This window comes from Panulirus ornatus, chromosome 57, assembly GCF_036320965.1.
Source record: "Panulirus ornatus isolate Po-2019 chromosome 57, ASM3632096v1, whole genome shotgun sequence".
NCBI lineage: Eukaryota > Metazoa > Arthropoda > Malacostraca > Decapoda > Palinuridae > Panulirus > Panulirus ornatus.
The window spans coordinates 3,159,407-3,175,189 of NC_092280.1; the positions used below are offsets into that span (position 1 = coordinate 3,159,407).

Here is a 15,783-nt window from a genome sequence, read left to right on the forward strand (position 1 = left end):
TTCATACATTGGCACATTGGTAAATAGAGTTCTTTTTTCAATTTATTTTTGAGGTAAACCATGGAATAGTCTGGTTTTCGTTTCATCATACTTGATATTAGGGATTGGATGTCTGCAAATGAGGCTTTTGTTCATTTAGTCTTGACATAACCTTGCTAAGGCAGGTGCAGTTACGTATAAGAAATACCTTTCATGCTTTAGTGAGGTAATATTAGAGACAAATGAACAATGGGCTCATTTGCACACATGGTATCTCTGGCTGTCATGTATAATGCACTGAAACCAGAGACTATCATTAACAGCCAAGTCTTGCAGACTACTCTATGGTTTTTCTTGACTGTTTTATATGCCCTTTTCTGGTGGAATTAAGGTAATTAAGAAAAACAAGTATTTTATGAAAGAAGAACATACAATGTTTATTCAGTAACAGGTTACAAACTGTGGGTAGTGTAGCCTTTAAACAGGGCGCAGTATCAGTACTATCAGGTTTGGTAAGAATGGCAAGCTACACATTACTGGTTTGGCAGTGAGTAGCCCACCATACTTCCGCTGCGCTAGTGAGCAAGGGCAGGGCCGCGCCGCCCCCGCCGCCACGCTGCCCTGCTGCTGGTGGCACTCCAGTGATGATGACCATATGAGTGGTGCCGGTTGTTAGACGGGGAACCATCAAAGTATAAACAGTGATATAGGAAGCTGGTTCACTGTGATCTATACTAGCCACTGTTACCCCCACAATGAGAACATTGTGACAACAGTGGGGTAAATGCACCAGCAACCCAAGATCCTGCCCTCCCTTCTGACTGTTGCCCCGTCCCAACCGCCATCGCCCGCCTACCACACTCCCTGTTTCTTCACTGGTAAACAGCAATGATGTAATGGGCTTGTGGGCCACTGTAGATCCCCAGTGACTCATGCTAGGTGGCTGCAGATGACATACCAATGCCGGCGGGCGGATCAAACCTGGCGGGGGCGAGCGCAGGGAACCAAACAGTTTCATTCACACTGTCAACATTCGAATGTCTTATAGAAAGACAATATAACCACTTATAAGAAACATTAATAATACTTTGGATCATAGGTGTTCCATGGAGCATTAGTCTTGGCAAGATTACTACACTTCTGGGTGTAAGGCATTGGCAGAACAAACCCACACCTAAGTTTAAGTTACACTGCCACCCACATCACATTAGTTAACACATTCTCCTACTCCCAGGCACCTGGTGCATTACAACCCACACCAAGGAACAGGTTGTATAACTAACATGAAGCATGGGTTGTATTGCTCACGTCTGGCAAACCTTGCCCCATCAATTCCTGGATGGAGATGGCAGAACTACCCAAAACTGATGACAGAATATTACCAACCACACTCAGGCACATTATCACAATTTTATCTGGGTACCATATCTGTCACATCTGGCCACTGGTGTTATACCATGACTATCTCTTATTAAATACATTTAGTAATTGATAATGTTATTTTCCAAAATTTGGTTCCCACTAAGCTGAAATTTACCAATGGACATCATGTAGCATTGCACACCCAGTATGTAAAATACCACCACACAAGCAGAGCCAGTGTCAGAATTCACACTTTTATTATAAAGACTGTATTATTTTTACATGGACAAAGATGGAATCCATGTAACATTAACAAATATCCCTCTTTCCACCCTTACTTAACAGTAATTAATCACAAAATGTATTTGTAAAAATTGTGCAGACTACTAAATACAGTTGAAAGACCATTTTTATCTAGTTACATTAGCAGATACAAAACACTGGAAAAGGGTATGATGTCAACCACAACCAGGTATAGCTTGTATGATAGGAATCTGTCAAACTGCCACCACCATCCAGGCACAGACAAAGTAATCTGGGCTATACCTGGGTAAGCACTGTCCTGCAATCATTAACAAGTTATGAGTTAAGTACCTGTATCTGCAAGGGTCATATTCCTGCTACAACCCATACCCTTAAACAATGCCTCTGTTTATCTCATGGTGTGGTTACACTGCCATCAAACATCTGGTTTGGGAGGCAGTGCCATCTACACCTGGTTACAAGTTGTTCTGCCAGCCACATCCAGGCACTGAAATGACAGTGCTCCATAACAGAGGGGACCTCACACACTGCCGCCACCACCACCATTACAACTGCCTTGTGGCATAAGTTATAAGTCCCCTAATACAAATATTCAGATGCCCATCGGGACTTAAGGCCACAACCTCTCGTACATACATAAAGCTCACCTAAAATTATATTTCTAAAAAATTATAGGAATCAAATTCTGATGTTTCAGTACTATTACTTCAAAATTTGAAGAGGTTAATAAAAGTAGTGATCATTTGTGGCAGCTATACCCTTTAGAGGTAAGGAAGAAAGAAATTAATTATTAACCGATTAACTGTATATTCTGTAAAGCAACACTATTTATTTTCAACATTTAAGAGGTTGAATTAATACTCTTGATTAAAATGATAAAAAGTCTAAACTGAATATAAATGTACAATTGCAGATTCTTGGCTCAATACAAATCATTGTAGATTATTTATGCCTCCAAATTGTGAACAGTTATCTCTGTATATTGTCTTGGCAAATAAAAACATCACACCTGGCACCTGGAAATTCTGCTTCAACACTTGCATGTGACACCGATACTTGGCGGCAGTGGTGAGGTTTTAGTTAAGGGGACTCAGCATAAAATCTGATACCTTTTGAAATTCATAAACCCTATAAAAATTATTTTAACTAGCCCAATAGTCTATGCCACTATAAACAAACCAGAGGGGAGAGAATCAATGGAGAGTGGATGACATAATTCACACCTTTCATTATCATCAGTTACACTGTGCATGTCTTTCATACTGTGTCATGATCGTGTGCTGTACAATTTATCATCCTTTTCTGAAAATTTAGACAGCAATGATCATACAAAGCAATAAAAAAATGTAGCAAACTTTCAAGAATAACAACTTTTCTGTATCACATGTCAAGCAACTCCATAAAAATTGGTGAGCATGTCTATAATTGTATATGGGTCAAAGATAATCTTTTTATATCTCTTAACTATTTTAAACCCCAACTTTCATTCATATTAAAAATGGCTCAATATATAGTACTATAATGCAAAAGCTATGTTAACTTATCCTTTAGTTATTATCATATGTACATGCTACTCACAATGAATTGCCATAAAAATTTGTCTTGTCATAACAGACAGTATCATTTCATAAAAAAATATTTAGAAGAATTTTTAGCACAGAAATAAACCTGATCTAGTGATAATGTTTGTGACATTGTAAATTTAAATGCTTTGGTTTTAACAGTTTTGATGTAATACCATCAAAATATTTTTCTATAAATAAAGTAGCATACTGACTATGTTACAAGATAGGATTTCCATAAATTCTTAAAAATCCAGACACAGTGAAAGAGAATTTTGCAATATTAAGTGAATGTGGCTGCCAAGTGACAGCTCCAACACATTTTCTGTAATTCATTAGACACTCAAAACTAAATTATAGAATTTAAATAAACATTGGAATCTGTAACTGTATTTTTGAAAAATTTATTAGTACTATTCATATTTTTCTTGTTTTTATTACTTAGTTTAATTTTACACTTCTTGAAGGAAGCAAATTTTAAAATCAGTTACTTTGACAACAATATCAACTCTCATTTTGTGATCTTTGATAAAAAAGCAATTGATAATGGAAGAAAGTTTCTCATTTGTTTGATAAGACTATCTAATAATCATTACCAAGAGCTAAAATAAACTGATATTTTAAGTACTGTAGTACATATTCCTTGCTAAAATTATGCTTTCTCATGTGGTTTTGGCCACAGTTCTACACTGACTCTGAATTGATAAGAATTTATTGTAAAATAATGCTTTTCCATTAATTAATCAGTTCAGTGGAGCATGATATGTTATGAAATGCAGTCAAGTGCTCACATTCTAATCTCAGTAGTACTCTGCAAATCACTAATTCCCTCCCCTAAAATCTAATAGCTGAATGTACATAATGAAACCTATTTCAAGATTTACAAATGTAGGAATGATTGACGCTGAGCCTACATAGCAATGTGTGCCAGGGCCACCTAACAGGAGGTCACTGGACTACCACAAGTGCAGCTGCCACAGAATACATCAACATATGATGATGATGATAATGATAATGATGAGGATGATGATGCTCTCCACCAAGATATAGCGAAGCCTTATTATTACACATTAGTTTATAACATTATGAAATTAAATGGTAATCCAGATTTCAGTGTCATTAAAAGGTACGCATTAATCAAATACCAAGTTTTCATCATTGAACAAAGCATACTAACTAACAAGATCTGACTGAGCACACGAAGGCAGTCAAGCAAACTGTATGGGCAGCCAGCACCCCCTGTTAGGAACAACCCAGCCATCGAGCACCAAATGGGGAGGGTGGCACCCAGGCCTCCACCCACAACTGGCCAGAGATTGGAGGGGGTGGTGGTGGCAGCTGATCCTCTCTCTATGTCAGCTGCGGTGGTGGGCAAATCAGGGCTGTGCTTGCTCTAAGCCTCTCCACATATTTCTTCGCAATATAAGTGGGTGGCATGGGGGATGTAATTTGCACTCAGCCCTGCTCAACTCTTACTTGTCAGCAGTGGTGGTGGGTATTGCATGCCTTCTCTGAACTTCACCCATCATACCACTGCAGATTTATGCAGTTATATAGCCACCTCACCGATTGTCTCCTTTCCATGCTCCTCTGCAGATCCTGGTAGTCTGACTAAACAACAATGCCAACAACACATTGTAACTAATAAGTATTTATATTACTGTTTGATCAGAAATTCTAAAACCTAGAGATTCCTTAGCAAGCAATTTCCTCTTTTGTAAAGCATCATGTAAATTATGCATATTTCAAGTAAAATTAACTTGGTAATGTTCTGTGTCTGTCTGACACGATTCACTCACAGTTGCATTCACTTTGACGGCATATCACTGCTATCTCTGAGTACAATCTTCTCACAGGGTTTATGTTCTTCCTGACAGTTTTCTAGCTACCACTAATTTCATTTTGTCATTTCCCCCAAATAATATTTCCCTGGAGGGTTAGTGACAATCCTGGCACTTTTCCAAGGCTGAACTACCTATTTTTTCACAAGATAATCCTGACACTTATCTTTCATAAATCTTACTTATATCACCTCATTATTCCCACCTATATCAATAAAAATTACTCATGTTACACTGCCTGTGCACTGTCATTTCTCTAAGGATTTCCTAAACATTATTTGAGCGAGCTCTGTCCACTAACTCTATATTTGTGGCACTTTTTGGAATTATTGTATCTGTTGTTTCTTGCCTTTTCTGCAGACCAGTTTGTCATAATCATCCTACCACATCCTTTTTACCTTTCTAGCTCTGAGCACTAGTATGAATGTCTGTTGCAGAACTGGTTACTATTATCACACAGTACACCAATACTTTAAGTTTAAAATCCAGGATCCATTTAGCCAAAATTCACACATTCAGGATATGAGTCTGAGATTCTTATGTGTACTGCATGGTTTATGTGTATAAACCATGATTTAAACAAATCTCATGCCCTGGATAATCAAGCTTTTGGTCATTTGGAGCCACAGTAATGGTGTTACTAGTGTATCCTTTAATGGTGGGAAACAACACCCTGGACACATCCAGTTCAACATGTGGATATGGCACTTTTGCAGGACAGCCGCCACATCGCTCCCTCGATTGTCTACAGATTCAGTGAACTAGTACAAAGGGCTCTCCATCTCCAGCTATCACTAGAGGCAACAAACATGAAGAAAGCTGGGGCAAGCATAACGGAGTGAGTCGTCTGTCAGGGACACCCACAGGCTCAGCAGCAGCTATTGCTGCTGCTGCACACCACGTGTTTAGGGCAGTGACTCGTTGGGGGAGAAGGCTGTTGAGGGCCTAAGGAACCTGCGACCCTAGCGCAGGTCACTTCCAGGCGAGCTATAACCGGATCTGTGTCCAGACCTACTGGCTGACCTGCTTCCAGATCTACTAGCTGACCTACTGGTAGGTCGACTAGTTGTTCTACTGCCTTGCCGACTAGCTGGTCGACTGCTTGGCCGGCTAGCAGGTCGACTACCTGACCGGCCACTGTCTGGTTTAGTGTCCAGTCTGTGAGCAGGGCAATCAACTGCATGACGCACAGGATGATGATCATATATCACCTGTCCACCACCTGCCACAGCAGTTGCTGCAACTGCTCCAGGACTTCGGGGATCACCTCTACTTGCAGTCACTGTGCCTGCCGCTGTAAGAGGTAGATGCTCAGGCCGAGGTGACCAGGTGCCAGGCATAAAGGCGCGGGGTGGAGGAGGAGCTTCAAGCTGATCTAGTTCGACCCCTTGGGGTGGAGGTGGCCAATCTTTGGTTTCCAGGGCCTCTTGGCTAGCCCGTAGCCTTGCCGGGAGCACACCATGTGGTCCTCGAACAGGGGATGGTGGCGGCTCCGGTGACCATGATGGTTCACGGCCACGGGGCTTGAGCGTGTGCCACGCGGGAGGATGATCCTCCGGCACTACATGTACCGGAGAGGGCTCAGACCGCCGGCCCTGTGGCGGCCATGAGCCCTGGGCGTGTCCTCACATACGCGTGGTGGCCTCTAGTCATACAGGTGGCTCAGATGGATGAGGCATTGTCTGGGCAATCACAGACTGACGGCTGCTGGCACTACTGTCTGGTGGACTAGAGGCTTGGCTTGAAGCACGCGAGCTACTCACCCCACTTTCAGCCCTACTACTGCCTCCACAAGAATTGCTTCCATCACTCCCCCGTCGCCCCAGGCCGCCGGGTCCATCGCTTCTGTCAGAGCGTGCTGATGGTGCTGTGGAAGTACAATATGAAATAAACATTAAACAAGATTTTATGTCTAACAGAGTACTTATGATCTAGAAACTTTCATAATCAGCACTAGAGCATAAAACTCTTTAGCCAAGATATTAAGATTTATGTAAAGACATAGCTATGTTTCTATTTGTAATACTTTACATGAGAAATATATTTATTATTCTTGAATTCTTGATAAAAAATCATGCAATTTATTAGTCATCAAACAGGATATACAGTTTTCACAATAAGTCTTCATCTCTTTTGATTAATTTTCATAAGTATTGCATTTCAATATTATAATCATGATACAGAAATTATATATTAAAAAGGAATGTTCAAATTCTCATTAAATATCACTTAAGTCATTGTAACAAAATGATATTACATCCATTATGAAATTATTGTTATGACATCTAACTTCTAAATATAACACTCAACAGAACCCTAGTTTCAATTCAAGTGAAAGACTCCCCTGAAAGAAATTAAACTCATTCCCTTTACTTACCCAATATATAGTAATTTAGGTATTTCTTGCTGTACCCTTACCAGTACAACATATCAGGTAACAGTTATAATACACTTTTCAGTAATACAACACAGCATGCGAAGCTTTACAGTGATTGAGCCATTCTCACTATTATATCAATATCTGTATCCATCAATTATGCACACTGGATCATACCACTGATTTTCAAAATAACTTGCACTATCTATTTAACATGTATTTTGATATCATCTAATTAACAGAAAATTTCATCAAAAACACTTCAATAAATACACACTTTTATACACCAATACTCATATCTTGCATTAAAACATATTTTCCATTTTTCAAATCTGATTCACTTAACTCACACCTTTTGTGTCTCCTATTCCCTCAAAATGCCCACAATGTTCAAGAATCTGTTGCAAGACAAATGGATATTTCAATATGAAATCTTAAATACACATCTAATTCCACTTGTTTTCCCTGATAATAAATATCTAATTTTTTGAATTCAGTAGTGTACCTATTCATATATGTGTATAGTAAATCTTGTAATGACTCTTTAAATACATACTGTCGTTTTTTCTAAGGTATGATAGCGAAACCCCTGTACTTAGCAGTTTTGTCAGAGATGATAACTGGAATTTTAAAACTTTATACATGCTCATCTAATCACATTTCCTGCCTTAGTGATTACTGCTGTCTTTTCATATCTACCTGAATGTTTGACTTACAGAAAAAATGTAAGGAATAACAAAAGTATCAACACACACTCCACTCTTATCCATTGATCATATCAATGGCACTCTTGTATTGATGATAGTACACAGAATCAGCTTTGAAAGTAGAGTATCCAAGAACTTGGATGGAAAGTTATTTGTATGATCTGCATATGCCCAGAATACAGGATATGCAGTCCTGTTATCCTCATTAACTCTTAAAGCTCCCTATCCATATACATACATTCACCTGGGCAATCTCACCAGCCATATAAATAAAAAAAATTGATACCATAATATTAGATCATGGGGTAGGAATGGGGGTCTTCTATGTTGCAAACTTTGTTTTAAAAGTTAATGCTGAAGTTCAAAAGAAAACCACTTGAAATATTGTTCAGTAGAACCCCAGGGTAATGGATATTTCCAAAGGTGTGGAAGAGGGCAAATGTTTTGCAACAAGACAATTACACTGAACTACATGCCAGTCTTACTAATAACTGTAGTTTATAAAACACTGGAAGAGATGATCAGGAGGCAAATGAGTATCCACTGGCACAGGAGAAACTATCCAACTGACAGGCAACACAGTTTCAGGGAAAGGAGGTCAAGCATAACCAATTCTCTAGACTTCTATGGTGAAGTATGCTCTATCTTAAATCAAAGAGGGTAAGGTAGACTGTGTCTTTTTGGACCACAAGATAACCTTTGATGCTTTAACCCATCGAAAGTTGTTAACAAAGCTAGAACTATAGCAGAAATAGGCAGGATAGATGATTATCATAATGGTATGAAGAAAAGAACCCTAGGAAGGGGTGCTTCCTTGAAGTGGGCTATGGTCACAAGTGGCATGCTACAGTGCTCGATCTTAGGCCTACTGCTATTCTTCGTGAATGTAAATGACTTGCCTTATAAACTACATGTTTGTGGATGATGTCAAGGTCATGAGGGAAATATAAAATGAAAGTGATTGTATCAGCATACATATAAACCTGCAAAACTCCCAAATTTTGTCAGATAAATGGATGATACAGTTCAAAGTATGTCCAAGATGATGAGACTGAGTGAAAAAGGCCTAGGTGTGATTATAAGCTACTGGAAATAATTAGAAGGAATCTGTTTGTGATAGAGATCTAGGAGTCAACATAGTATGTTATGTCACCAGAGCGACTAATACGAATTGCAAAACAGCAAATTGTCTGCAGGTAAATGTTAGAATTACATTCAGGCATATGGCTAAAGGTATGTTCAGTAAACTATTCATAACATATACTAGACCAAAACAAGAGAGAGAAAGAGAGGGAGGACCTGATAACAGCTTTTGTTTTTAAATCAGCTGGATGATGTTGATATTGAACAGCTCTTTAAGAGATGCAACGCCAGATTAACCAGAAGCCATGACAAGAAACCAAGCAAAATGACAACTAGGAGGGATGTTAAGAGGTACTGGTTAAATGTAAAGGGTGGTAGATGGTTGAAATAAACTAGCAAAGAAGGATTAAGAGGCTACTTGATGGCACAGAAAGTTTACAAGATGGGGGGCCTCATGATTGTAGAACTCTTTCACTGTACTTTACAAATAAGTAATTATAAGATTGGACAATCATGAGTTGGGAGACACTGTCAGCTCAGGTGTAAATCCTGTGAACCTCTTGGCCTGCTAGAACACCTGAAGAGGAAGGTACTTCACTTACCTGACAACCAGATTCTGTATTCCCATGAAAGGTTGTTTATGCTTACTTACTGTAACTTGGAACTGCAAATTTTGTTTGTGGGTCTATGTTGAGTTGAGTAGAGTATATTTTGTGGGCTGAAACTGGTTACAGTAAATTGATGAGGCACATGATTTTTAGTAATTACTCATAAACCTTACTAAGTAATCTTAAATTTCCCTGAGCAAAGTGGTGTATAGAAATTAATTACTTTATGATAAACTTTATCTTCAGGACAGAATAACTAAAGACAACCTGTGATATAGGACTAGGTTTATGAATATTTAAGCACCTACACATTTCTGATATATCAAAAAGTTAAACAGTTTCATTGATTATATTAATGCAAACAATTACCTCTGTATATGATGGTTTGATCATTTACAAATGTTTTGCATTTTTTATACTGTAATTACATTTTGAATTCTTGGAAAATATGTTATATGTTAGAATTCATATGTATGGATAAGTGTATGTATATTATCATTATTATACTTAGCCGCTGTCTCCCGCATTAGCGAAGTAGCACAAAAAAACCGATGAAAGAATGGCCCAACCCACCCTGATAAACATGTGCTTTGTTGCTGTCTCCCGCGTTAGCGAAGTAGTGCAAGGAAACAGACGAAAGAATGGCCCAACCCACCCACATACACGTGTCTATACATACACATCCACACACGCAAATATACATACCTATATATCTCAACGTATACATATATAATGTTATTTAATGTATGTATGACTCAAAGGGGATAAGAGTGAGTGCTCAAATTACAGAGGTATAAGTTTGTTGAGTATTCCTGGTAAATTATATGGGAGGGTATTGATCGAGAGGGTGAAGGCATGTACAGAGCATCAGATTGGGGAAGAGCAGTGCGGTTTCAGAAGTGGTAGAGGATGTGTGGATCAGGTGTTTGCTTTGAAGAATGTATGTGAGAAATACTTAGAAAAGCAAATGGATTTGTATGTAGCATTTATGGATCTGGAGAAGGCATATGATAGAGTTGATAGAGATGCTCTGTGGAAGGTATTAAGAATATATGGTGTGGGAGGCAAGTTGTTAGAAGCAGTGAAAAGTTTTTATCGAGGATGTAAGGCATGTGTACGTGTAGGAAGAGAGGAAAGTGATTGGTTCTCAGTGAATGTAGGTTTGCGGCAGGGGTGTGTGATGTCTCCATGGTTGTTTAATTTGTTTATGGATGGGGTTGTAAGGGAGGTAAATGCAAGAGTCCTGGAAAGAGGGGCAAGTATGAAGTCTGTTGGGGATGAGAGAGCTTGGGAAGTGAGTCAGTTGTTGTTCGCTGATGATACAGCGCTGGTGGCTGATTCATGTGAGAAACTGCAGAAGCTGGTGACTGAGTTTGGTAAAGTGTGTGGAAGAAGAAAGTTGAGAGTAAATGTGAATAAGAGCAAGGTTATTAGGTACAGTAGGGGTGAGGGTCAAGTCAATTGGGAGGTGAGTTTGAATGGAGAAAAACTGGAGGAAGTAAAGTGTTTTAGATATCTGGGAGTGGATCTGTCAGCGGATGGAACCATGGAAGCGGAAGTGGATCATAGGGTGGGGGAGGGGGCGAAAATTTTGGGAGCCTTGAAAAATGTGTGGAAGTCGAGAACATTATCTCGGAAAGCGAAAATGGGTATGTTTGAGGGAATAGTGGTTCCAACAATGTTGTATGGTTGCGAGGCGTGGGCTATGGATAGAGATGTGCGCAGGAGGATGGATGTGCTGGAAATGAGATGTTTGAGGACAATGTGTGGTGTGAGGTGGTTTGATCGAGTAAGTAACGTAAGGGTAAGAGAGATGTGTGGAAGTAAAAAGAGCGTGGTTGAGAGAGCAGAAGAGGGTGTTTTGAAATGGTTTGGGCACATGGAGAGAATGAGTGAGGAGAGATTGACCAAGAGGATATATGTGTCGGAGGTGGAGGGAACGAGGAGAAGAGGGAGACCAAATTGGAGGTGGAAAGATGGAGTGAAAAAGATTTTGTGTGATCGGGGCCTGAACATGCAGGAGGGTGAAAGGAGGGCAAGGAATAGAGTGAATTGGAGTCATGTGGTATACAGGGGTTGACGTGCTGTCAGTGGATTGAATCAAGGCATGTGAAGCGTCTGGGGTAAACCATGGAAAGCTTTGTAGGTATGTATATTTGCGTGTGTGGACGTGTGTATGTACATGTGTATGGGGGGGGGGGGGGCATTTCTTTCGTCTGTTTCCTTGCGCTACCTCGCAAACGCGGGAGACAGCGACAAAGTATAAAAAAAAAAAAAAAAAAAAAAAAATGACTCATGGTGAGGTGCCTGAGGATTGGCAGAATGCGTGCATAGTGCCATAGTACAAAGGCAAAGGGGATAAGGGTGAGTGCCCAAATTACAGAGGTATAAGTTTGTTGAGTATTCCTGGTAAATTATATGGGAGGGTATTGATTGAGAGGGTGAAGGCATGTACAGAGCATCAGATTGGGGAAGAGCAGTGTGGTTTCAGAAGTGGTAGAGGATGTGTAGATCAGGTGTTTGCTTTGAAGAATGTATGTGAGAAATACTTAGAAAAGCAAATGGATTTGTATGTAGCATTTATGGATCTGGAGAAGGCATATGATAGAGTTGATAGAGATGCTCTGTGGAAGGTATTAAGAATATATGGTGTGGGAGGAAAGTTGTTAGAAGCAGTGAAAAGTTTTTATCGAGGATGTAAGGCATGTGTACGTGTAAGGAAGAGAGGAAAGTGATTGGTTCTCAGTGAATGTAGGTTTGCGGCAGGGGTGTGTGATGTCTCCATGGTTGTTTAATTTGTTTATGGATGGGGTTGTTAGGGAGGTAAATGCAAGAGTTTTGGAAAGAGGGGCAGGTATGAAGTCAGTTGGGGATGAGAGAGCTTGGGAAGTGAGTCAGTTGTTGTTCGCTGATGATACAGCGCTGGTGGCTGATTCATGTGAGAAACTGCAGAAGCTGGTGACTGAGTTTGGTAAAGTGTGTGGAAGAAGAAAGTTAAGAGTAAATGTGAATAAGAGCAAGGTTATTAGGTACAGTAGGATTGAGGGTCAAGTCAATTGGGAGGTGAGTTTGAATGGAGAAAAACTGGAGGAAGTGAAGTGTTTTAGATATCTGGGAGTGGATCTGGCAGCGGATGGAACCATGGAAGCGGAAGTGGATCATAGGGTGGGGGAGGGGGCGAAAATTCTGGGGGCCTTGAAGAATGTGTGGAAGTCGAGAACATTATCTCGGAAAGCAAAAATGGGTATGTTTGAAGGAATAGTGGTTCCAACAATGTTGTATGGTTGCGAGGCGTGGGCTATGGATAGAGTTGTGCGCAGGAGGATGGATGTGCTGGAAATGAGATGTTTGAGGACAATGTGTGGTGTGAGGTGGTTTGATCGAGTGAGTAACGTAAGGGTAAGAGAGATGTGTGGAAATAAAAAGAGCGTGGTTGAGAGAGCAGAAGAGGGTGTTTTGAAGTGGTTTGGGCACATGGAGAGAATGAGTGAGGAAAGATTGACCAAGAGGATATATGTGTCGGAGGTGGAGGGAACGAGGAGAAGAGGGAGACCAAATTGGAGGTGGAAAGATGGAGTGAAAAAGATTTTGTGTGATCGGGGCCTGAACATGCAGGAGGGTGAAAGGAGGGCAAGGAATAGAGTGAATTGGAGCGATGTGGTATACCGGGGTTGACGTGCTGTCAGTGGATTGAATCAAGGCATGTGAAGCGTCTGGGGTAAACCATGGAAAGCTGTGTAGGTATGTATATTTGCGTGTGTGGACATATGTATATACATGTGTATGGGGGGGGGTTGGGCCATTTCTTTCATCTGTTTCCTTGCGCTACCTCGCAAACGCGGGAGACAGCGACAAAGTATAATATAATATATAATATATACATATATAAACACACACAGACATATACATATATACACGTACATAGTTCATACTGTCTCCCTTTATTCATTCATATCGCCACCCTGCCACACATGAAATAACAACCCCCTCCCCCCACATGTGCATGAGGTAGCGCTAGGAAAAGACAACAAAGGCCACATTCATTCACACTCAGTCTCTAGCTGTCATGTACAATGCACAGCACATATTTATTTATCTATTTTGCTTTGTCGCTGTCTCCCGCGTTAGCGAAGTAGCGCAAGGAAACAGACGACAGAATGGACCAACCCTCCCACATACACATGTATATACATACACATCCACAAATGCAAATATACATACCTATACATCTCAACATATACATATATATACACACAGACATATACATATATACACATGTACATAATTCATACTGTCTGCCTTCATTCATTCCCATCACCACCCTGCCACACATGAAATAACAACCCCCTCCCCCCTCATGTGCGCAAGGTAGCACTGGGGAAAGACAACAAAGGTCACATTCGTTCACACTCAGTCTCTAGCTGTCATGTAGTAATGCACCGAAACCACAGCTCCCTTTCCACATCCAGGCCCCACAGAACTTTCCACGGTTTACCCCAAACGCTTCACATGCCCTGGTTCAATCCATTGACAGCATGTCAACCCCGGTATACCATATCATTCCAATTCACTTTATTCCTTGCACGCCGTTCACCCTCCTGTATGTTCAGGCCCCAATCACTCAAAATCTTTTCCACTCCATCCTTCCACGTCCAATTTGGTCTCCTGCTTCTCTTTCTTCCCTCCACCTCTGACACATATATCCTCTTTGTCAATCTTTCCTCTCTCATTCTCTCCATGTATTCAAACCATTTCAACACACCCTCTCCTACTCTCTCAACCACACTCTTTTTATTACCACTCATCTCTCTTACCCTTTCATTACTTACTTGATCAAACCACCTCACACCACATATTGTTTTCAAACATTTTATTTCCAAAACATCCACCCTCCTCCACACAACCCTATCTATAGCCCATGCCTCGCAACCATATAACATTGTTGGAACCACTATTCCTTCAAACATACCCATAACATTCTCGCCTTCCATACATATTTCAATGTTCCCAGAACCTTCGCTCCCTCCTCCACCCTGAGACTCACTTCCGCTTTCATGGTTCCATCCGCTGAATGTGTTGAAAATTAAATGTTTGAAGACAATATGTGGTGTTAGGTGGTTTGATTGAGTAAGTAACGAAAGGGTGAGAGAGACGTGTGGTAATAAAAAGAGTGTGGTTGAGAGAGCAGAAGAGGGTTTGTTGAAATGGTTTTGTCACATGGAGAGATTGAGTGAGGAAAGATTGACAAAGAGGATATATGTGTCAGAGGTAGAAGGAACAAGGAGAAGCAGGAGATCAAAATAGAGGTGGAAGGATGGAGTGAAAAAGATTTTGAGTGAATGGGGCCTGAACATACAGGAGGGTGAAAGGCATGCAAGGAATAGAGTGAATTGGAACGATGTGTTATACTGGGATCAACGTGCTGTCACTGGATTGAACCAGGGCATGTAAAGCATCTGGGGTAAACCATGGAAAGGTCTGTTGGGCCTGGATGTGGAAAGGGAGCTGTGGTTTCGGTGCATTACCCATGACAGTTAGAGACTGAGTGTGAACGAATGTGGCTTTCTTTGTCTTTTTGCTGGGGCTACTTCATTGGAGGGTAGGGGAATGCTATTTCATGTGTGGCGGGATGGCGATGGGAATGGAGGGAGCAAGTATGAATATGTACATGAGTATATATGTCTGTATGTATATGTTGAAATGTATATGTATGTATATGTGCACATATGGGCATTTATGTATGTACATGTGTATGTGGGTGGGTTGGGCCATTCCTTGTCTGTTTCCTTGTGCTATCTCGCTAACGCAGGAGTTGGCGATTAAGTATAATAAAAGGAAATTAATAAATATATATGTACAGAGCATCAGATTGGGAAATAGCAGTGTGGGTTCAGGAGTGGTAGAGGATGTGGGGATCACGTGTTTGCTTTGAAGAATGCATATGAGAAATACTTAGAAAAACAAATGGATTTGTGAGTAGCATTTATGGATCTGGAAAAG

At 40.5% G+C, this 15,783-nt stretch overlaps 1 protein-coding gene across 20 annotated transcripts in view; it reads right to left on the minus strand.

The window, feature by feature from the left end:
* Window positions 1–390: 390 nt before the first annotated feature.
* Window positions 391–15,783, minus strand: part of Glut1 (Glucose transporter 1) — a 904,849-nt gene continuing 889,456 nt past the window's right edge. For 15 of the 20 annotated variants that reach the window (XM_071694280.1, XM_071694283.1, XM_071694284.1 and 12 more), the window contains one exon: window positions 391–6,875. In XM_071694280.1, the coding sequence (XP_071550381.1) occupies window positions 6,658–6,875 (218 nt within the window). In that variant the 3' untranslated portion in view covers window positions 391–6,657. The remainder of the gene's footprint in view (window positions 6,876–15,783) is intronic. The other 5 variants (XM_071694295.1, XM_071694291.1, XM_071694294.1 and 2 more) reach the window with 2 other exon arrangements.